The sequence below is a fragment of the Maniola jurtina genome, chromosome 4, assembly GCF_905333055.1.
Source record: "Maniola jurtina chromosome 4, ilManJurt1.1, whole genome shotgun sequence".
Taxonomy (NCBI): Eukaryota; Metazoa; Arthropoda; class Insecta; order Lepidoptera; family Nymphalidae; genus Maniola; species Maniola jurtina.
Window position 1 is genome coordinate 4,912,774 of NC_060032.1, and position 23,291 is coordinate 4,936,064.

The window sequence follows — 23,291 nt, forward strand, 5'->3', positions numbered from 1 at the left end:
TTGTCGTACCCACTCCTAGCACAAGCTTAACGCTTAGTTGGAGGGGGAAAGGGGAATGTTAGTCATGATTAAAATGACTAATACTACTTCCTTCCTTTCTCCTCTCTTTCCTAATTCCTCTTTCCTAATTCGAACCGCTAGGATATGGAACGCCCTTCCGGCGTCAGTTTTCCCTTCCACCTATAATAATATGGGTACCTTCAAGTCAAGAGTGAATAGGCAACTTCTAGGCAAGCGCGCTCCATCTTAGGCTGCATCATCACTTGCTAGCAGGTCTGATTGTAGCCAAGCGCTAGTTTATATAATTTAAAAAAAAAAAAAATGAGTAACTATATACCACTACATATTACTGGGGTACACCGGCCCAAGCGCTACTCTACCCCCCGGATGTATCCGAAAAAGCCTCGCAACACTCATCAGGCACACCTTTACCTTAGGGAAGTTACCTGGCTGGTACCCCACCTTCTAGTCCTGTGTCAATCGTTCATTTTCTGCGATTCGGTCGTTCAAGTACTGATTACAGCAACGACTGAGATCTTTTCGGTCGTTCATCAGTCATCAGTCATTTTTTCGGTACTTCGGTACTTCGGTCCAATCAGTCTCTTCGTTCGTCACGAATGTATCGGTATTCGGTACTCAGTCTCAGTCGTCAGTCGTGAATCGGACGATGAGACTCCAAGTCTCGATTGCGCACGCTCGTTTCGTATAGTTTCTCGTTTCGATATAGGTCGTCCGACGACGCGGGTTCAAAATCGCTGCATTATTGTAATATTTTTCCCGATTGTATGCACTGTTATGATGTAACTAATTACCTATCTTTTTAATTGACCTTTTATTTTTAAACGTTTTTAATCATTATGTTAAGATTTATACATACTAAAAACCTTATGCATCTCATATACACGTGTTGCCTAAATGAAGTAGGTATAGGAATAAATAGGAATACCTACGATTTTACAATGAACATAACAATAAGGGTAAATATTGGGAAAATATACCTACCTAGTCCATATCTATATATTATTACTTACTATTACTATTTTACTATGATCTGTAGACCAATCATTTCTTTCAATATTTTTTAGTTTCATTCTTCGTTCTCGGTTCGTGGCGACTGGTTGAACCGGATCGGTCAAAAACGACTGATTCGTTCATCAGTACTTTTGCGCGACCTCAGTCAAATGACCGAATCGGTCGTGACTGACCAGGACTACCACCTTCAAGAGACGCTGTCTCAACCTGAGGCGAATTTGCTGAAGCTATTTTTTGTCGTGCTTCAGGGACTCTAGGGAGCCAGTCCATACCGTAAGAACAAGCAAACGTTGCATACACCGTACGTTGGTTCGAGCTGTGAGCTGCCCCAAGTTGCCTCACTCGAGGCTTCTCAAATGGATTTATACGAAGCTTAGTGAAGAAAAACAAAAGCCCATCACTTTTTGTATCAAGTATATTCTTCTAACATCGTATCTTCAAGTTTTGCAAAAACTTTATGCTTGTTACGATACCTATTCGGGTCATTCCGTAACGTTTTTTTATGCTTGAACGAGCCAGTGGCGGGCTTCTCGCAGAAGAACATGGAAGGTATGCCGCAGGTCCCGGTGGCTAGAAGGCCGCTTCTACGGATGCCGCCGCAGCGGTCTTCTAACTTCGTAAAGTTACCGGGACATTTGAAGTCCCAGTTTATCTGGTTTGCGGGCAGTTTTCCTCCTGTGGATCGCATTTGAATTATTACCTATCTGACGTGCGTTGTGCGGGGCGAAGCAACAATATCACCATATCATACCGTGCCAAGTTTCTTGCTGGTTCTTCTCAGTAGGAAAGACATTCCGAACCAGTGGTAGATGAACTTTACGATTCACAAGTACTTGTAAAAGTTTAATTGAATAAAAATATTTTGAATTTTTTGAACGAAAAATCTGGCTTTTGTTAAAGCTTCGTTTAAGACTACTTAGTTCCTAGTCCTACATCTGGGGAAGGCTCTACCTTGTAGGTACCTACATAATCTTACTCGTTTTTAGGATTCTGATGGGTGCCAACGGGGCCCTATTATTAAACCTCCGCTGTTCGTCCATCTGTCTGTCTGTCAGCAAGCTGTATCTCATGAACCGTTTTATGTAGAGAGTTGAAATTTTCTCAGAGAGTGCATTTCTATTGCCGATAGAACAAATAGAAGGTAATGTCATATCTTGTTCGATGGTACAGAATAAGGACTCGAACTCGACCGATTTTTTTCCGATTCAGCTTTCGAGATCTTTACGATCTCAGTCAAAACCACCCTATTCGTTAGTACGGCAGCATAGTCGCTCTTCTTTTATCTTTTGTTATGACGCGTTAGCCGCGTTTATTGTTATTATTACCTACCTACTACATAATAGTTATCACTTTTCTGTAACGAGTCATTATGTCTAGTTCCTATAATACCTAAGTATATTGGGGCAGTTACGAGTAGGTACCAGTAACTAGGTTGGGTCTAAAAATAATTTTGTTTTGTTTTTAAAAAAGGAGAAACCAATGAGTTTCTTTCCTGCTCTTCTCAATAGAACTTTCCGAACCGGTGGTAGAGTCTTGACTTATCACAAGTGGCACTCGCTGTCCTACATGAAATAACATTTCATAATGTCTGCCCCTTCGAACAAGACTTACCGAGAACAGTCCGGTAGTGGTATCGTTGAAACAAATCGCTAAACCCAAGGAAGGCGAAGTCACCAGGCGTTTTATGCTGGTCTATTTGTTTGAATAGTTCCCGGGTGTACTCGGCTTCTTCCCGCGTGTCTAAGATCGCGAGGTGCCCGCCAGCTGAGTAGCAGGTCGAATACGCCACGTGCCATGGCTGTGGCTCTACGTGCGTTAGGTAGCATGTGGCGTTAGGGCCTAGCTTCCATCCTGAAATGTCTTTTAGTTCAACTGTGGCGGAGAGCGGCTGGATGAGGAAGGCTCAGGACCTGGTATGGTGGCGCTCTTTGGGAAATCAGAGTTCCTACGGGCTTTTTAAAAAACTTAAATCCACTCGAAAGAAGTCGAGCATTTAATGAGTTTTCAAATTGTAAGCATATATTTGTGGAAATAAATTGAAATTGATTTGATAATATTATGCAAACCATCCCGGAGACGAATTCAGGCTACTTTTATCCCGAAAAACCAAATAGTTCCCAAGTGTTTTTATAAATTTATAACACCATTAGTTTGAAACGGAGCCGGGCAGCAGCTAGTAGAACAGTAGAAAAGATCTTACGCGAGTCAAAAGTGTCGCATTCAGGGTAGTAGATAATTCTGGAAGCTTTTATTTTGCAAGCAAAGGGAAGATTTTCAGAACATGGATTTACGAAAAGCTTCCCATTGCGGCGCATCGCAACACATCGGCCGCCGCTGTGCAGCGGCTGCGTCAGTTCCCACAGCAGTTCCAAGATCGTATCCTGCAAACTGCTACCTGGAATCATTTTATAATACCTACATATAGAAACTTAGGTGCTTACCCCAATCATAATATAGTGCGCACAAAACAAGTAGGTACAGTCCGACAAGGCTCTTTTGGCACTTGAGTGAGGGCGCAGTTGTCGCTTTATGCCGACACAGCGAACTATCAAAAAGTGCACTTCTCTAGAGTCTAGATGGCGGCTTTAGTTCCGATTTTGGCCACGCGCCAAAAGAGCCTTGTAGGACTGTAATCCAATTTGAACACGAAGCGGACAGCGCATCGTACAAAAACAGATGGGGATTTATTTGGAGACCAATTTTATCATGATAAGACTATTTTGAAGACTTTGACGCACTGTTGAGCGCTATGTATTAACTTGTTTTGCTTATCTTATTCTTAAGTCATATAGTTTTAGAAAAGCAGCAATAGATGGGCTTACCATTAATAGTAACAAACGTTCTTTCCGAGTACAAGTCGTGTATTCCCACGTAAACTCCTTCGTACTTCGTCAATATCGGAGCGATGAGTAGAGGTATACTATCAGCTTCATCCAAGTTAGCTGGCACGAAGAGTTCGGTGCCCTCGGCTTCACAGCGTATACGAGACTGATGCCAGTTCACCGCCTCGGGATGCAATTTGTAGAACGCGTCGAAAGCCTTCTCGTAACGGTAGTCGTCGCGGTACTTCGGGCGTTTCGACTCTGTTACCAGTTCATGCAAGTTCACTATCACATTTTATTTATTTTCACTGAATGGAATCATGGGTTATCTTACCTAATGCATCTACCGTTTCTGCTATGAACCGCTAAGGTGTGGAATGCCACAGGCCAATGTGAAGGAAAATGACCACCTCAATAAAATTAAAAACCGGTCAAGTGCGAGTCGGGCTCTCACACGAAAGGATCGGTACAATAGTACAAGAGCACTTAATAAAAAAACTATGATTTTCTTGACAGACAGACACTAAAGTGATCATATAAGGGTTCCTTTTGAGTTACGGAACTCTAAAATTGGCCTCAAACCTATATTTGTTGTTTGGTTGTACCTATCTATTTATTCTTCATTTACAATCTCTCCCAATGGCAAAGGTCACTGGTAAGGTTCTCTTATAGAGATAAACAATGCTTCCCTGTCCACTATTTATCTTTTTAGGGTTCCGTATCTGTAACGGCACCCTATTACCAAACCTACCCTATCCATCGTCTGTCAGTCTATCAGTGGGTCTATCAGTCTCATGAACCGTAGTAGGTAGAGATTGAAATTGTCAGTATGTATTTTTATTGTAGCTATAACAAACAAAACTTCACTCACCGATAAATGCTATTATTATTAATAAAATAACAACTGTACGATGTTTGATATAGAGAACTTGTTTCATTATTATCACTCATCGCATCGCTGTTCACATATTACTGTTTTGTAAGCACACAATAATTCAAACAAACTTACACGGCTTTATCAACTGAAGGAATTCATTTCAAACACCGGAAAATTATTATGGCTTTGTGACATGCAAAAATATAAAACACGTTTTTAATTTCCGAGAAATTATATTTCCGTTTATAATCTACTCAATATACCTACGTCGTAAATAAACTTCGGTATATAATAAAAGTTTGTTTCTATATATACATTTTTGTTTATTTAAATAGATATTTTACAAGACTATTGCAGAATTCGATTTTATTATGACTGAAGTGTCTATTAAAATTTTTAACTGTGATAGAATCTTTGATTTATTTGAATGTGATTGAAGAAAATATTTATCTTATCACATGCATACAAGTATTATAATATTATGTATATTATGATCACAATTTCATTGAGTACAAAGTACAAGTTTGTGAAGACACTTAATTAAATGCTGCATTTTATTATAAAGCTTCTACTTAATTTACGCTATATAATACTTCAATAAAAACCGTATATACAAACTGCATCTCAAGTTTAAATTAAAATTAATAATAAACAACAAATAATAATCAGGTATAACAGTAATAGTGACTAGGGATACAAAATTTTCCTAAAAACTTCATACGAAGCGTTAATTATGCCCCAACTTAAGAATGCTCGAGATATATTGAGTAATGCTCCATGATAGAAATTTGTGAACTTGGATCCTCGTTTTCTAAGAATATAGTTGAATTCGTAAACTAGTGTTCGGTGAGGTCCTCCAAGTTCACACTGCATGGCGATCTTTATAACATTCAAGGGATAAAACAATGTGCTCAGGAAAGCACCGATCGAAGCACCCGCGATAAAATTCTGTATGCCTTCATATACCAAATTTTCTTGCTTAGGTAGTCTTAAACGCACTTCATCTCTTATGATGAAGAACATGGCATTTGAAGGTCCATTCCTCAAGAGAATAGGCACAAGTCCTCTGTAAAACTCTTTAATTCCATAGTATCTAGCAATGTGACTTGAGGCGTGTGCTGTGTTTTTGAACTGATTGTGATATTTGGGGTGTATAAGCAATGTTTGCAGTCTTTCAAATGGCATCAGAGTTGCTTCAACACAGCCTGCGACTACTCCCGCAACTGTTTTGGCAACGTAGGGGTTAACTTTGTACTCTAAGAGAGGCTGTAGGCATTCATCGTACACTCCGAACATTAGGGACATTGACATGGATCTTTGTAGTAAAGGCGGAAGCATACCACGGTACAGGTATCCCATACCTTCTTTCCGTAGTTGGCCCAATGCAAATGTCGCTTCCACTCCATGCATCATCTGAAATTAAAAGAAAAAGCAAATAGTTAATAGAACCGGTCATGGCTCTTTTACCAGGGAAACCAAAAGAAATGTAATGTAATGTATGTTTGAGTAAGCATAATAATCCGTCTAAATATAACTTTCTTTAACAAAAACATATTAAACTTAGGAGCTTTCAGGAGAGCCACTTGAGAGGGAGAGAAAAACTTGCCATTTCCAGATTTCGGACATTAATTGGATACTTCATTCCTTGAGTTTCTATTATGAATGCCAATCAAAATGTCAAAACTACTAAAAAATTACTTAATGGTGTTAGAACTTAAGTGACAATATAAAACCATTATTAAAAGCATGCATTTATTTACCTGTCTAAATATAAGCTTGTTCAATGGGTAGCTCAAGAGTATGTTGCAGAAAGCCGCGCCGCCACCACATGCAAACTCCTTCCAGTGCGGTTGCAGACTCTTGACGTTCACCGGCACGGACATACTGCCCTCATTCAGGCAATTCCGCTCCAACAACTGAGGTTCGGACATTCTCCGCTCACCACATGGCATAACCTATTTACCCATCATCTGTAAAACAAGATTTACAAGACTTATAAGTAAATAGTGATAATCTCTAAATCATGCCATTTTTACTGCAGGACTTGTGAAAAGGATAACACACCTTAGCCCTCTCAGTGGTTTAGTAGGTACATATTATAGCATTAACAACCAAATTGGCACAATTCCTAGTTCACAGATAAGTGATTTTTTAGGTGGTAAATTAATGCACTTTGACCTGATCTTTAATCCCATAGATTTTTGTGTTTGCTACATTTGTGCAAATATTTTATGAATCAGCTGTTTATGATGTTGGAGTTGATTCTAAAACAATGAGCTATTCTGCCTAGGTAAAAGAAACAGTGTCCAAGCAATTGTGTAATAGTGAAATGGTTTATCCCGCTCGGCCTTTGGGCACGGGGGAGCCTTAATAATATTACACCTTACAAGGCCATTTTACTAATTCTTTTCCAAGAAACTACAACCATTAATTTAATAAAAAACTATATGATGTAACCTATAAATCTATCTAAATTTAAGACTTTTCTTATACTGAGATTTTCTTTTGATAATTTCTGTTACCTTTTTGTGAGTGTTACGTGTAGCATCGAACTTTTAAATCTTCATCATGCTAATCTCATGGCACACATTTAGCATACCTACACTAGATTCAAATTTCAAAGTTCAAACTTTATGAGAAACCCCTAATCAACATAATTTGCGAACTTGAAATATTGTATTTTTTATTTCAATTTTATATACATTTTATTGAAAGTTAGCCTCATAAATTATTTTTTCAAGAATTCGCAAATTGCTTAATCAAATCAAAATTGATCACAATTGCGAAAATTGCAAAATGTCATATTGACGTTTGACACAAGAAAAAGTACTCTGTGGTTTGACAGTAACTTGACGTTTTGAAATAAATGACATCAGTGAACGTTTAGAAATGGATCTTTCGGATCTTTGCTCTATGATTTGCATCATTTTTAAAAGGCGATTACACGATCGAAACCAAGCACCAATAGAGGTCACCTTGGATGCATCAGCCAAACTAGATTTCAGTCGACTCGGTAATATGGTTGGATCAACTTATCTGTTTATGTACCGATACCTACTACCAATGCCTACTACTAGTATATTACTAGTAGAGTTATAAAAATAATACAGCCAAATGGGCAAACAGGCGTCCAAACGATCGAAGCTGACTCAATGTTGTCGCTCAGTTGCGCAACCAAAAAATGACAAAAACCTACATACGTCCATACGGTTGATTTACATCAATTTATCCAAGGTGACCTCTGTTGGTGGTTGGTTCCGATCGTGTAGAAGGCCATAAAATCTTTCGATTTGTCATATTGCCAAGGCAATGATTATGTTAAGTGATTGTCAAATTGTCAAACAAAATTCAAAACTGAATTGTACTCATGTACTACAGTGTACAAAGTTAGGCTATTTATTTTAATTTACGCAAAAACAATTGTAATTTTCACATTCTAAATAAAATCCAGATTTTATAGAATGGCAGCTGTTCTAAAAAAACGAGCTTTGGCTGAATACAACAAATCATTCCAGGTAACATTTTTTTGTTAAAAGAATACCTATATGTTCTTGTGATTAATACTTTAAAACTTCAAATAATTACCTACTTATTTGCGGGTTGTTTGATGACTATTTATCATTTGGGCAAAAAAAATATGTGAATTTGCATTTTAATCTTATGAAAATTGTGCTATTGTGAATCTTAGGGTAACCTTTCATTTACTTTATATAGGAACCGAGGTTAGTGTGATGTAAATTAGAAATTCTAAATTATTTTGAAGATTCAAAAGCACCTGTAAGAGTTTACTTGGATAAACATCTATCCTATTAAAATTTCTTTTATCAGGATGGTCCGGTATCAAAAAAGTTGCATTTAGCTAAAAAGCCACTAATAGGAAGCTCGGCAGCAGCCTTTGTGGGATTACTTGAGAAATGCAAATCAAGTGATGAGGCCCTGCAGTTGCTGCTCCGTATCTCAGATTGCCTTCAGTTCCAAGAGTCGGATGTTGAAGAAGCAATCAAAAAGCTTTCAGAGCATTTTCAGTCAGAGGAAGAGTCGGTTGTAAGGGTGAAAATACTGTGGTTGTTTTGTGATATTGGGCTAGAGTGCCCTGGAGCAAACCTTAACAACCTGATTGATGAAACTATACATTTAATTAAGAATGAAACTTCACATAAGGTATGTGATATATTAAATCAATTTCTCAATAATTAATTTTGATAATCAAGGAAACAAGTTAGTATGGAAAACATACAGTCGATTGTGATTGGTTGATTTTGTCATTGTTTTTTGTATGGGATTATGTAACAGAGAGAGCCCTTTATTAACTTTTCTCCATGGATAGAGCATGGAAGTGTTTTTATATATTATGCTAATAATAATCATTTTCAGGTAATAGCACAAGGAATAGCAACATTATTGAAACTAGGCAATAAACTAAGTGAGGACAAAATCCTCATGATGCGGCTAGTCAATGTGGCTAGAGACAATTTGAAGGACACCAGCCATCAAGTGAAATGCAGGTGTTTGCAGCTCATGAGTGAACTGTACCCCATATGTCCTGAGCCGGATAGGACCACAGAAATGATTGCTGAGGCTGATGCTATCATTAAATTGCTTGGAGATTATAGTAACGCTGAGGTATTTATGCTATAAAAAATATTAAGTTATTGTTTTAGTCTGAAAAACCTCACTTGGCCAGCATGGTGAACCATGGCCAAACTCTTCTCTTTGTGAGAGGAGATTCATGCTCAGTAGTGAGTTAGTGATGGATTGATGGTGATGATGAATGTTTAATATTATGTCACCTAATTTTGATTAAATTATCTTATGAAATCTACTTAAAATGACATGAATGCATGGTAAAAGAGAAGCTATAACAATAATCTCTTAAAACTACCAATATATAAAAACAAATATCTTGAAGGATTTGTGGTCTAGTTGTTATAAAGCATATTTAAGCATTATTTAGAAATTTTCTGGAGGTGTAGGTAAAACACTATTATAAAAATTGTAATAAATAAACAATTGAAATTTTTAATAGAGATAAAAACACCTTCTGAATTTGCAATATTTATTTTGTACAGGATGCAAGGGTCCGCTGTGAGGCATTCCAATCTCTACTCACGTTACATGAGCGCGGGTTGACGATCAGCTTTGACTTGTACGACCTAGTGTGCGCTGCTCTGTCAGATGACTATGAGATTGTGAGAGAAGTCGCGCTCAAACTTGTGTGGCTGTTGGGCAGTAAATATCCGGAGAAGTAAGTTGATTTAGATTTTAAGGAATAAGAAACATTTTTATTTTGACTTATGTCATTTTTGGTCCTTCGAGCCGGATATTTACGAATATTTTTCACTCCACAGCTCGGTGACGTTACAAGACGGCGAAACAACAATGAGACTTGTGGACGACGCATTTATTCGCATCTGTTCTGCTGTTAATGACCTGTCCATGCAAGTGCGCGCGCTGTCTTGTTCCTTGCTCGGAACTACGCGTGCCGTGTCCGATAGATTCCTGCTGCAGACGTTGGATAAACAACTCATGAGCAACATGAAGGTAAGTTGGTTTGAAGCTCCCTGTTTCCTGATTATTTTATTGACCATTAGTGACTAGCTTATGACTGCGAATTATCCGCACGATTTAGTTTTGACCTGAGCTTGTTAGCCTGAAATGGATATAGGCTACTTTTTATCCCGAAAAAATGAAAGCGTTCCCACAGAATTTTTCAAATATCTAAATCTATGTGGACATAGTCTTCATCGAGTGACTAGTCAGTAATAAATAAAACTGTTGTACAGAAAAAGCGCACGGCTCACGAACGAGGCGCAGAGCTGGTTCGCTCGGGTGCCTGGGCGAGCGGGCGGCGCTGGGCAGACGATGCGCCCGGACAGCTCATCGAGCAGGCTGCTGTGCAGCTGCTGCCGGGCGGCGCGGCCGGCGCCTTTGTGCATGGCCTTGAGGATGAGTTCATGGGTAAGAGTTGGTTCGTTCGGACGCCCGGGCGAGCGGGCGGTGCGTGGGTGGACGACGCACCCAGACAGCTCTACGCAGGACTTGAATATAGATAGATAGAACAGAAGATATATTCAATTGTGGGATAGGCTTACGCTTGACGACAAATGGCTGACACACATGTATCAAATGAAAAAAAAAAAAGGTAGCACGCGTTGCAAGAACCACAGAGGTTTGACCCGCAATGCGTACGTCTGCGTTTTACTTCTTAAGTTCTTATTACCTACTTACTAATACTATCGTAAAAAATACAAATACCCCGTATTACTTAATTTTAACACAGTAAAAATACCTAAATTAAGAAAGAAGAGAAAAAACTAAAAAAATATTGCAGAGGTCCGCACGGCCGCCGTGGAAGCAGTATGTCAGCTTTCAATGGAGAACACAGTGTTCGCGACTACTTCCTTGGACTTCCTAGTGGACATGTTCAATGACGAGATAGAGGATGTGCGGCTCAGAGCCATCGACAGTCTCACGAGGATATCACATCACATCATACTGAGGGAGGACCAGTTGGAAATCATTTTGGGCGCTTTAGAGGTAAGCGTCAATAATAATTTGAAAACTTTTTATAATAGATTTTGAAGGATATGTGGGCTAGTTGTGATAATGCACATCAATGAATTGTATTTGTTAAGCAATGTTGACCTAACTCGGTAACTCGATGGATGCCCTAATTCAGAAGTCTGAATTTAGCATTATGTCTCAGCAGTGTGTTAAATTGTTAGTCCCACTTATTATCACTAACACGAAACATTAATGACTGTAATACCTAAAGGTCTAAAAACTTGTTCTCTTTGTCAAGTTGTATTTGGAAGGATCTAGGATAAGTAGCGAACACATTATTATCCCAAGAAAAATACTATCACTATGGTCAACACCCTTAATAATGAGGGTGAGAGAGAGAAAGAGAGGGGGAGGGAGGGAGAGTGAGAAAGGGAAAGGGAGGGAGAGTTAGAGAGTAAGAGTCTGTGCCTCTGTCTTTAACTTTATATTTTTTACAGGATTATTCAATGGACGTGAGGGAAGGACTACACAGAATGCTTGGCTCTTGTACGGTCGCATCAAAGACGTGCCTCGAAATGTGTATCGATAAGATACTGGAAAATCTCAAACGATATCCACAGGTAACTAAAATGTAGCTGTAACTGAAGCTAAGCTTCATCAAAACTGTACCAACTGCAGCAGCTGAATGAAAAAATAAAAAAAAACGTCAATCGACTCCTTTTGTTCCCCAAAGACCAACACCAATTAACAAGTCAGCAATTTCCAACAGGATGATAATACAAATTGTTGGACATTTCATTCTGCCTAACGAGGTCCTTTAAATGCACACTAATACATATTATAAATTAGCTGTTTTAGGTACATATAAAATTTATTATTATAAAAGACTGAATGCGCATTTCTTTTTAAAAGATTTAATAACCGCGCAGTCGAATTAGTGAATGTTGAAGTTATCATTTTGATACAATTTTAATAAACTTGTTTAATAAAAATGAGTAGGTACACACTTAGTTCATTGAAAGAAGATTATCAGATTTCACTTGGCAAGTGTTGAATTTATTATCGTCGTCTAACTGCGCAATCTGCAGTGTAACTTTTTCTCGAATTCATTTATTTACTGTCTCCTCGTAAATGAGAGAAAAGTACTATACAAATCCGGCCGAAATAGCGATTAACGACCCGGGTAGTACTCGGCTTCGTCTCGTCCTTCGAAATTTTGTATTTCAACTATTTTGTACTAGACGAAGCCCACGGCTTCGTCCGCGTCGATTTAGATTGCTTAAAACCCGTAGGAACTATTTAATTTTCGGGGATAAAAAATGCCTATGCCAAATTCCGGGACGCAAGCTACCTCTGTACCATATTCCGTAGAAATCGGTTAAACGTATGGGCTTTTAAGAATCCCATGGGAACTCTTTAATTTTCCGGGATAAAAAGCCTATGTTCATCCCCGAGATGTAAGCTAACTCTGTACCAAATATCAAAATCGGTCAACCTGTTGGGCCGTGAAAAGCTAACAGACAGACAGGCACACTTTCGCATTTACAATATTAGTATGGAGTATGGATTTCAACAGGATAAGCGATCAACATTCCGCTGCGTGCAACAAATGGGCAGCAAGCACGCGACGTTAGTACTGCCGCTCGCCACCCGCCTGCTCGCCGTGCATCCGTTCTTCGACATGCCCGAACCGGACGTCGAAGATCCAGCTTGTATCCTTTAACTAAAAACTATAAAACTCCAGATACTTAAAGAAACTCCTTTTTTCCACGTACATGCATGTGTGTGTGTGCTGTGGAATCAACTCCCATCGGCGGTATTGCCATTACATTACAACATGGGGTTATTCAAGGGGCGGAGGGCGGACTAACCAATCCTGAAAGGCCGGCAACGCATCAGGCGGTACCTCTGGTGCTGCAAATGTTCATGGGCAGAGGTAATCACTTAACACCAGGCGACCCGCCTGCTCGTTTGCTCGCTATTTTATTATTAAAAAAAATATATGTAAAGTATTATACATTCGTACTTTATAAAACTTAATTCGTACTTTAAACATTATACTACCACTATATCGTACAATTTTAACAATTTCGACCATTAAAAGGAGTACAATTGTACCTACTTTGAATAAATGATTTTGACTTTGACATTGACTTTATAAAGAAAGCTCTATTGTAACATGGGTATTTTAAAGAAGATCGTCGACTGTAATGTCACAGTATAAAGCCACAATCAGCGTAATAAAGCTATAGGTAGAGTATTGTAAGCTATGTTTTCCGAACTGACTTTTTTTTTCGTGGATAGAGTAGTATCTACTGAAAACATAGGCTCGGTTGTGATTGGTTGGTCACTCAAAAGGGTGAGTGCCCACTGACTTTTTGTCTTTGTCATTTGCATGGGATTACGTAATTAAGAGAGCCCCATATTAACTTCTCACCATGTATATGGTATAGATGTCACTACCATACGCTTAGACGGTTAAAAATACCTACATATCGGAAATTTCGGCACTGGCACTGAAGGGACCTTGGTCTGAACGGCACTCAAAGACGCGGTAGCAAATTTCAAAAGCATCTGTTTTTTGATTAGAAAAGTATTTCTGTTTAGAAAAATCTTTGTATATAGTGAAATTCCTTGACTAACACGCTAAAGACATGTGCGTGTTGATTCTGGTGCTGAACGCGGCTCAGCACTGCACCACAATGCTGCCTCTGTTCGAGGAGCACACGGTGAAGCACTACACCTACCTGCGCGACACCATGCCGCACCTGGTACCGCACCTGCCGATAGGTGAGTAATGATTAGCGGCCCAATTGTGCGTCTTGATTCTGGTGCTGAACGCGACTCTATACTGCACCACAATGCTGCCTCTGTTCGAGGAGCACATGGTCAAGCACCATGCCGTACCTACCGATAGGTGAGTAATGATCGGCATTTAGCGACCCATATGTGCGTGTTGATTTTGGTGCTGAACGCAGCTCAGCACTGCACCACAATGCCGCCTCTGTTCGAAGAGCACACGGTCAAGCACCATGTCGCACCTGTTACCGCACCTGCCGATAGGTGAGTAATGATTAGCGGTCCTATGCAAATGAACCTTGACTTATAAAGTATAAGTTTCTTTGGCGAAGAATTTTGTAATGAAATACTGGTTCCAGGCGGAGCTCAACAATCTCGCAGCGAAAAAAGCGAGGCAACGATGGACGACAGCGCGGTGAGGCGGTTCTTTGACACCGTGCTGCAACACATCGACAATGTTACCCTGTCCACTACCGTGAGGCTCAAGATGTTGCAGTCGGCGGAGGAGCAGCTCAACAAGTATGCGACTTATGTTGAAATCTATAGAGAGCACTATGACTTTGCTTAAACTTAAGTTTCAATTAAAACAAGACAGACTTATGCCAGCGGTAGGTATAAATAAAGCTGTCTCATTTTAACAGTGTTCTAAGTCTGAGCAAAGTGTAAGTGTGCTCTAAAGATCTCAGCCTTAGACTATATTCAACAGACTCCTAATAAGAAAAGCAAGGCAACGATAGTCGACAGCGCAACATTTCAACAATGTTATCCTGTCTCCAATATACTAATAGTACCAGGGATAGAAGACTCATTTCGCAAAATCTTTTAAATAAATACCGATTCTCTTGTGATGCAATAAAGTGCAATTTCAAAAAATAAGCGCGTTTCTCTGTCTTTTAATTCAGCTCGCACAGCACTCCGGTAAAATTTAACAAACGTCTCTTTCTCATTTTATTTCAACCGCGCGTGAAGATTATACGTACTTATGACGAATTAATTTTTGCCAGGTTATCGGAAATGGAGCCTATGGTGTCTGGTGCGGCGAACTTCACCGCTTTGTTCGCGCGGTGCGTGCTCTCACTGCACACGGCGCTCAACGCGACCAGCGGGCCGCCCGCGCACGCCTTGCAACAACTGACTACTGACTGTCTCAGGTAAGGAGTACTGCTGGATTTCTTGCCGACTCTTCTCAGTAGAACTTGTCTGAACCTCTGGTGATTTGATTAGATTTCGCGCTTTTTGTCATGTTCCCTAAAACAATCTCTAAACTTTTAAAGGGTTGCCTTTTTTTTTTGTACTGACAAAATGATTCAAACATTAGGTTATGCAGAGATGTTTTTAAGTAAAAAAAGGAGATTTCTTATTTTAAAGTGTAGATAGACACTTAATTTTTCCTTCATTGCGTAGATAAATAAAACTTTTAATTTTTTTATCCATGCAGGCTACAATACCAATTCAGCGCTGTAACAGAGCAAGAGAACGCGTGCGTATGGCAACTCGCGCTACGAGTGTGCGCGGCGAGGCTCATCGCTGCGGTGGAGAGTGCCACAGTGGCCACCACTGGCACTGGCAACACTGGCAACTCCGCCAGTGCGGCCACGGCTTTATCCGCCGCCGCCGCCTTGACGCACCACGCCGAACTGCTGGACAGGATATTAGCCTCCGCAGGTTAGATTGGCCCAATGATTTATGGAGTTTCCAAGAAAATGACTGCTTTCATTGACTGAAGAGAGTTGAAGTTTACAAAATTTATGAGCAAAGTTCCATAAAAATCAGTCAAACAGAATATTAATTGAAATATCCGTTTGTAAGATTACAGATGAGGGCTAATAAGACTAAAAACTAGGGCCACCCTTTGTCTTTAAGTCTATCCTATATTTTATTTTTTGTCAGTATTAAAAGTAAAAAAAAAATTATCGAAATAAATATTTTGTATTTGTATTTTTTCTATTCAGCTTTAAAGATGTTTAAATAAAATAAATAAATAAAGTTTATTTAGGAAAGTATGTTTGCCTCCAGGCGTGGAGCCCGACCCGTTCACTATAGCGGTGTTCCAGCAACTGTCGCAGAGCGGCGAGCACAAGCCGGCCGCGCTGGCGCGCGCCGTGCAGCCGCTGCTGCTGTCGGCGCCGCTGCCCGTCATCCCCAAGCCCAACCTCAAGGTGACTCACCATAACCCGCACAATTTATACATCTTCTTTTGTTCTTTCCAAAAGAAAGTTAGTCCTTATTACTCCATTGTTTGACATGGCCTCCTCATGTGCTTCTCTTCTCGGTGTTAGGCGAGCGTCCTCCAGTGATGTCGTCGGACATTATAAAAAATCTATACCTATAAAAAGAAGTCTTGACTCAGTGAATGACTGATTCATCAACGCCTTCTCTTTAGAAACAGGAATAAGGCGGATTTTCCGAAATTCTCACGCGCGGTCGCTAGTATGTTATAATTGTGTATATGCATTGCTTAGACTAAACTTCATTCATAAATTTCAGATTCGAATGTGTTCAGCGAGCATAATAGAGCCTGCCACAGATAACGACACAGTGCTGCGCTTCTGTGCGGGCCTCATCACCGGCGTGGCGCTAGAGGCGGAAGTGGTCCGAGTGAAAGACCCGTCCGCTCTCAGAGTGCGGGTGGCGTACCCCGACACACGCGTGCACGCGTTAGTGCCGCCGCGCGACCATCTGCGCCCGCTCGACCATACCAACACAAGTGAGTATTGTAGCCTGCCACAGTGCGGGCCTCATCACCGGCGTGGCTCTAGAGGCGGAAAGTGGTCCGATGGTCCACTTGGACCACTACACTTCACTTTCAAGACTTCACTTTTTTCACTTGAAAACTAGTAGTTCAGATCGGACTATACCCACGCTAAATGTGCCCTGTGTGTACTAAAACATTAGTACCCGAACGCAATCCAGCTTTGCTCGTCGTATTTCGATTTAATTGGTGTTATGCTTGAATTTCCATGGGAATTCAGTGAAGTCATCTATCTAGATAAACTTGAAAAATATAACATTAATATATCCATTTTGTCAAAACCAACTACATAATGTACATAAAGTATAGAATTCTGAGATTTCAAAATTTCATTTTTGTTTCAGATGACGATGGCACCGAAAACGTGCGTATCCTTACCAAAGTCCTAATATCGCACAGTGTATGGACGGAGCCCTGTGGAGTGGACATATCTGTGTGCCTCGCGGTGGAAGAAGGCAGCAGTCGAGACGCCGCGCCATTGATCGAGCTGTGTCGGCCGGTGCGCGTCACCGTAGCTCCTAAACCCATCAAACGGGGCATATAGGACTTACTATTTCATCATATGCAAAGAAAGTTGCAGGGATTTGTAAAGGACAATTCGTAAATCACCAAGAAAAATAACAATCAGTTATTTGAATATTTTTCTAAAAAAATCAGTGGTCAATATTGTTTGACAAAAAGTCGCCACCTTTCGGCCGTATGTGTAGCGGCTCTGTGAGTGAAGTTTGTTATTGGACTTCTTTAACAGCCAGTAGTGATCTGGATTGCACTGAAATGGTTTCTATGAGTATAGTGACCATTTCAGCCTAATTTAATGTATAGTACGCGACAGGTCGAGATGGCAACCGGGGTGGGGACGCCCCGCCGCTAATCTAGAGCGGGATAGCGGTGTGCGGGCAACAGACGGAAACGTTTAAGTGCGGAAACCAGCCCAGAGAGAAGAAAGAAAGAAAGAAGAGGTGTGCGGGGCTTCCCCCCGCCTCATCTCAGATTACCGTCTCGACCTGACCTATGCTACACATATACAGGTAATGATTAAATAAAAGAATAAAGTTAAAACTTTAAATTAATGTGTTTTATTTAGGTAATATTATTTTTACAAATAATAAAAAATATAACAATAATAGTATTAATTTATTTACACACACAACTTCAAAATGTAGCTTTATACACTTAACTGGAATAAATAAAACTATACTGGTTACAGCGATGTAAATATAAATCCATGTCTTTGACTGGATAAAATAACCTCCTACACTTACATTTTTGTTTTTTTAACACTTTGACTTCTTACCATTTTTCATAAAATCACTTTTGTGACTAGACCCGATAACTCCAATGAATTATATAAAACTAGTTCTCTATTTTTCAAGTAGTATAGTGCTGGATTACATTGCTGTCCAACAATAGAATAGTATGAACCAGCGATTATGGAATTGAAATAACATTAGGTATATATAATTTAGTCACAAGCACAAAATCAGAGTACAGGTGAAGATTCACTGAAACTTATTGTTTAGCTTTAAAACTGTGTCTCCAAAAAAAAAAAAACTTAATAATGGTGCTAATTGCTTGTAATATATAAAAGTTATTAATCTAGTTGGCTTATATGTTAACTGTAGCTATAAACAATTGGTTCAATGAGCTTAGTTTTAAAAATGAAGCAATCCTACTGGTGAGATATGAACACATCTCTCATTATAACCCTCTTACATTACTTCTCTTGATTGGTGGTTTGTTGTAGTGTCAGCCCAGCATAATGCACTTTGCCAATGTAGAGTAGCTTGAAGGAGGCACTGCTGGAGAGCACAAGCTTTGTGTCACCAAAATGTTATTTAAATAAATATTATTAAAATAAAATAAATAAGTTAAATATTATTGAAATAACATTTTCGAGACACAAAATAACCCCACTGATGTGTGAAGCACACTTGAAAATGTTACATTCTGAAGTATGTAATACATACTGGAGAATGTAACATTGCCAAGTGTGCTTTTAACAGTCCATTTTGTACTATAAATATAAAATAGTACACACATTCAGTCCGACAGTAGCCATTTTACTACTTTCATGCTATGAATCCATGCATTTGTGCTTTCCAATACAATTCAATTCAAGTCTGCACACATCCACTGCTGGACATACAGCCCTATCACCACCAAACACAGTTATCCTCTTCCTTATCTACCTGCCACCTTTTTGAGGTTATCAGCCCAGAGTGGGCCGGTTCTTTTTATTCTTTATCAATAGATAATAGTTCAGAACGAGCAATACAGTGGTAGATGAGGTGTTTGACTCCCGGCATCCAGGTTGATATGGAGCTTACATGATCAACCATTAGAGCTTTGTGGATATCATCTGCTTCAGTTGGATTGTCATCTCTAAGAGCTGAAAAGATAAAACTCAAACTTAATTTGCCTGCATTTATTGGTACAATTATTATCAAACTTTTCTTGTCAAAGGTACCAATGTCACGACAAATGGTAACTAATATACTACAGGTTCATAATACTTTTACTTAGTAAGTAAAAAGTATAAATTTGTGGAAAAATAATGGTATGTATTGTTATAATGAAACTAAAATGCAATTAATTTACCACATGCTAAGTCTTTCATCTGTATCTGAATTTGTTTGTTTAGCTTCCCGCTCAACCACATTTCTTCCATTATTCCTATTTTCTTCTTAATGCTCTCTGCTTTCGTTCCCAATTCGCTACTAGACTCTAGGAATTCTAATAAAATATCTTTAACTTCTTTTAGCACGCTTTCACTATCTATTTGAATATCATCTTGAGGTTTGGGTTCTAATGGTGGGATTTGTACAGGAGGAAGTATTGTTGTCAGTAAAGGTGGTAAGTTAATCATCGGAGGTGGTATTGCAGTGTTACTGTTACCAGATAAAGGAAAAGCCACTCTTTTGTTTAGGAAATTCCGTGGTCTATTAGGCGTAGTTGTCTGGCTTGCGTTGTACGCAAAACTCGGCGGGTCGTTCCAACCAGGGTCGAATGACACTAAAACAACAATATTGTTTTATTTAAATTGCTGAGACTGCATAAAATATATTGGGGAAAAATTTGTTAACTTTACCTTTATTATTTGAAGTATTTTCACAATTTTCCATGACCACTGTGTGTGCAACTGTTCAAGAAAATAATAAAGAAAATGTGTACAGACTAACAATAAATCCTATAGTCAAGGTATTTAATTCTAATTAGAATTTTTAGGGAATTATAAATAAAGTAAAACGTCGAATCAGTGAAATCTACAAATGTCAATCGGTATTCGGTATTCGGTGATTTCTATCACCGATTTCTATGTCAATTTGACACTTGTGCCTATGTCATCATCATTGTCTATTTTTTTACGATTTCGGATGCATGTCCGTTCCACAGACCTATAGGCATAGGTCCGTTCAAAACTATGGTTCATTGAATTATTTTATGAACGAAAAAGGTGGAAACCAGTAGAAACACTGTTATAGACTTCGTCTGCGGTGGTGTTCATACTTATATACATATAGTTTCCATAACTTGTGAATACCTACAAACTTGACATTGGCTAATCAGTGTAAAGCCAGACGAGAGAGAAAAAAAAAACCACTGTTATCTTGTAATGTCAAAATTGACAATATTATTGTCAAATTGTCATGTGTCATGTTAACAGTCATTGAGGAAGTGCTTGGTGGGTTGCTTGTAAAATTGAAAAAAATGGTTTTGGGGAAGTTTTTCAATAACTATATTTATTTTGCTAAGGTATTATTACTAGTATCTTTATGGGCTTTTCAGGTGGTTGAAGGTAAGGCTATATCTAACGTCATTGAAATACATTTTCATTGAAGCATTATTGTTTATCTCTCGAAGTCGAGATCCATGCTTAACAATTACGTGGCCTTATATTAGGGGAGGATGAGGGATATTAAATGCATTAGACGTTTCGTGAATGGAAACTTATTTTATTTGTTGTATTTACAGGATCGAGGGCTGAATTTGTAACGTGCGGTTCGATTTTGAAGTTAATGAACACAGATTTGAAGTTACGACTTCATTCTCATGATGTGAAGTACGGATCAGGTTCGGGGCAGCAATCTGTGACCGCTGTCGAGACGACCGACGACCATAATAGCCATTGGCTGGTTAAAGCAGCTACAGGAGAAACTTGTAAAAGGGGGTAAGGACATTAATTTTTTCTTTTTCTTTGAGACCAGTAAAGTTTTACTTTAGCTACATCAAAAAAAAAAAATGGCTTATATTAAGCAATAGTTTGCTTACTTAGTTACATAGCCAAAAAAGTGAGATTTGAAATGGCTTTTTAACAAAAATCTGATTTTCTAAACTTTTCTGCTCTGTCACATCTGCCGACTGCCACTAATGTACACCTGTGTATTAAAAAGACCTAGTCCCATTATGATTTTTATTTTAAATCTGTAAATAAAACTTGTATTCAGTGTAATACTTTATATTTCAGAGCGCCAATAAAATGTAACACCAATATAAGACTGCAGCATGTATCCACCAAGAAGAACCTGCACTCACATTACTTCTCATCTCCCTTGTCCGGCAACCAGGAGGTCTCATGTTATGGGGATGAGAATGGGGAGGGCGACACTGGTGACAACTGGACCGTAGTCTGCAATAATGACTATTGGAGGAGGGATACACCAGTTAAATTTCGACACATTGATACCTCAGCGTAAGTAGATTTTTCTTATTATTTATTTTTGGCAGGTGCAGAAGCTACTAGAATTGAGAACTTAGAATATTTCTCAAAGAAGATGTTTAATTTAAACAATTTATCTATGAGACTTTCTAATCATTTATAAATTCATTTTTTAATACTTTACATAACCTTTTTTTTTTATAATTCTGACAATTATTGATATATTATATTTAGATGGGTTTATTATTATTTCAAATGAATTAATAGTAAATTGAGGCTTTCTTAATTTATGTAAGTTTAGTCAAATAACTAAAATAAACCACTCAATAAGGTTACCTATTTATTTAGTTAAAAAAAATATCTAATGTATTAGGTAGTACAAGTTAGTAGAGAAAATATAACATTACACTCATAGTTGATAGTAGTTCATTTGTTGATCAAGTTTATGAACTTATGGCTGTTTCAAAAAAGGTCACAATTAAGAAGCTCATTATCTGTGTGATTTGATTTCAGATATCTGGCAGGTTCCGGCAGAACCTTTGGTAGACCAATCAGTGGCCAGGGAGAAATTGTAGGAGTATCTTCACAGTATGGAGCATACACAGACTGGCAACCTCAAGAAGGTCTATTCGTCCACCCAAGTGACTTGTTACCGCACCAACATGCACAGATTATACACACAGAGTTATAATTGTATAATAATTAATATAATTATCTTAGGAGTTTTGTATAAATTGTGATTTCCTATAATATAAGCAATGGATGAAGTCCAAATTAGTACTACAGCTAGAGTTCCAGTTATTTATTTACTTACTTGTTCTTTTAATTTGAATTTATAATTTACAAGCAGATCCCTGTGGCTTTGTCTGTGTGGATTTAGATTTTTAAAATTCCCTTAGGAACTCTTGATTTTCCGGGATAAAAAGTAGCTTATGTCACTCTTCTAGACCTTAACTATATGCATGCTAAAAATCGATCCGTTACTTGGCTGTGACGTGTTGAAGGACAAACCAACAAACACTTTTGCATTTGTAATATGGGTAGTGTTATTAAGTGTGATATAGAGAATATCAAAGAAACTTAAAACTAAACCTTTGAACTAACCTACACATTGAAATACCAAAATGGTTGAATAATTGTTCACAAAACTGATAACTTTCGTCTTTACTCCTGTTAAATTAGTATAAATGCATTAATATTATATAATATATAAACAGCAATATTGTCAAAGAAAGCAAGTTCCAGCGTGTCCTTCTACAACAGGTTGACACCATTTATTAGGATATTCATTCATGGTCTAGTAATATTCATAATCTGGATAGCAAATCATTTAACTATCAACCAACCCATATAGGTTTTAAACAAGCAACCTGTATTGGAAAAATATGCAAATCTTATGTTGTGTTATCAGTAGAAATATATAATAGAAGCAATTTATTGTTCTTACATTATTAAGTTTATTCTTTATCTTAAAAACCATTATGTTTTATTAAAACGTGACAATGAAAAACAGTATTTTTATTTTACTAAATTTTATTGTCAAATGAAGATATGCTTTACAACACATCGCTGAGAAATGTGCTTCAAGAGCATCCATGTATCATACAGTAATACTGAGGGCTTATTTTGATGGAAAGGAATGGATGAACATAAAAAAAATCTTTTTCTAAAATAATATACCTAGATAGTAAAACAAGTTTCATATTTAAGTTAATACATAACATAATGTACTTACCTAATCATAAAAAAAGTGGTTTTGGAGGGCTCATTTTATTTTAATAATAAATGTATGATGAAATCATGCATTTTGTTGAAGTCAGAAGTCGAAGTTCGTAAACTGCCCATATT

General features: G+C 38.3%; 4 protein-coding genes across 4 annotated transcripts; 2 read left to right on the forward strand and 2 right to left on the reverse strand.

Annotated features, from left to right (window-relative positions):
* Positions 1 to 1,429: 1,429 nt before the first annotated feature.
* On the reverse strand, positions 1,430 to 7,526 carry LOC123864831. The gene is made up of 7 exons (XM_045905541.1): positions 7,254 to 7,526; positions 6,492 to 6,701; positions 5,475 to 6,144; positions 3,855 to 4,115; positions 3,233 to 3,427; positions 2,644 to 2,883; positions 1,430 to 1,707 (listed from the first exon to the last, which is right to left on the reverse strand). Exons 2-7 carry the CDS (start codon positions 6,681 to 6,683, stop codon positions 1,442 to 1,444), a joined length of 1,824 nt encoding a protein of 607 aa, XP_045761497.1. The 5' UTR covers positions 6,684 to 6,701; positions 7,254 to 7,526; the 3' UTR covers positions 1,430 to 1,441.
* Positions 7,527 to 8,059: 533 nt separating this feature from the next.
* On the forward strand, positions 8,060 to 18,632 carry LOC123864764 (integrator complex subunit 4). The gene is made up of 16 exons (XM_045905427.1): positions 8,060 to 8,246; positions 8,560 to 8,892; positions 9,106 to 9,354; positions 9,801 to 9,976; positions 10,080 to 10,272; positions 10,515 to 10,689; positions 11,063 to 11,268; positions 11,733 to 11,855; positions 12,812 to 12,947; positions 13,888 to 14,025; positions 14,394 to 14,553; positions 15,039 to 15,185; positions 15,473 to 15,699; positions 16,051 to 16,193; positions 16,522 to 16,741; positions 17,131 to 18,632. The coding sequence occupies exons 1-16, from the start codon at positions 8,193 to 8,195 to the stop codon at positions 17,328 to 17,330; spliced, it is 2,880 nt and encodes a 959-aa protein (XP_045761383.1). The 5' UTR covers positions 8,060 to 8,192; the 3' UTR covers positions 17,331 to 18,632.
* A 305-nt stretch (positions 18,633 to 18,937) lies between these two features.
* Positions 18,938 to 20,068, reverse strand: LOC123864821 (steroid receptor RNA activator 1-like). Its single transcript, XM_045905526.1, has 3 exons — positions 19,875 to 20,068; positions 19,385 to 19,798; positions 18,938 to 19,175 (listed from the first exon to the last, which is right to left on the reverse strand). The coding sequence occupies exons 1-3, from the start codon at positions 19,906 to 19,908 to the stop codon at positions 19,021 to 19,023; spliced, it is 603 nt and encodes a 200-aa protein (XP_045761482.1). The 5' UTR covers positions 19,909 to 20,068; the 3' UTR covers positions 18,938 to 19,020.
* Positions 20,069 to 20,443: 375 nt separating this feature from the next.
* On the forward strand, positions 20,444 to 22,953 carry LOC123864818 (stromal cell-derived factor 2). Its single transcript, XM_045905520.1, has 4 exons — positions 20,444 to 20,582; positions 20,759 to 20,954; positions 21,252 to 21,476; positions 21,957 to 22,953. The coding sequence occupies exons 1-4, from the start codon at positions 20,495 to 20,497 to the stop codon at positions 22,132 to 22,134; spliced, it is 687 nt and encodes a 228-aa protein (XP_045761476.1). The 5' UTR covers positions 20,444 to 20,494; the 3' UTR covers positions 22,135 to 22,953.
* The last annotated feature ends 338 nt before the right edge of the window (positions 22,954 to 23,291 follow it).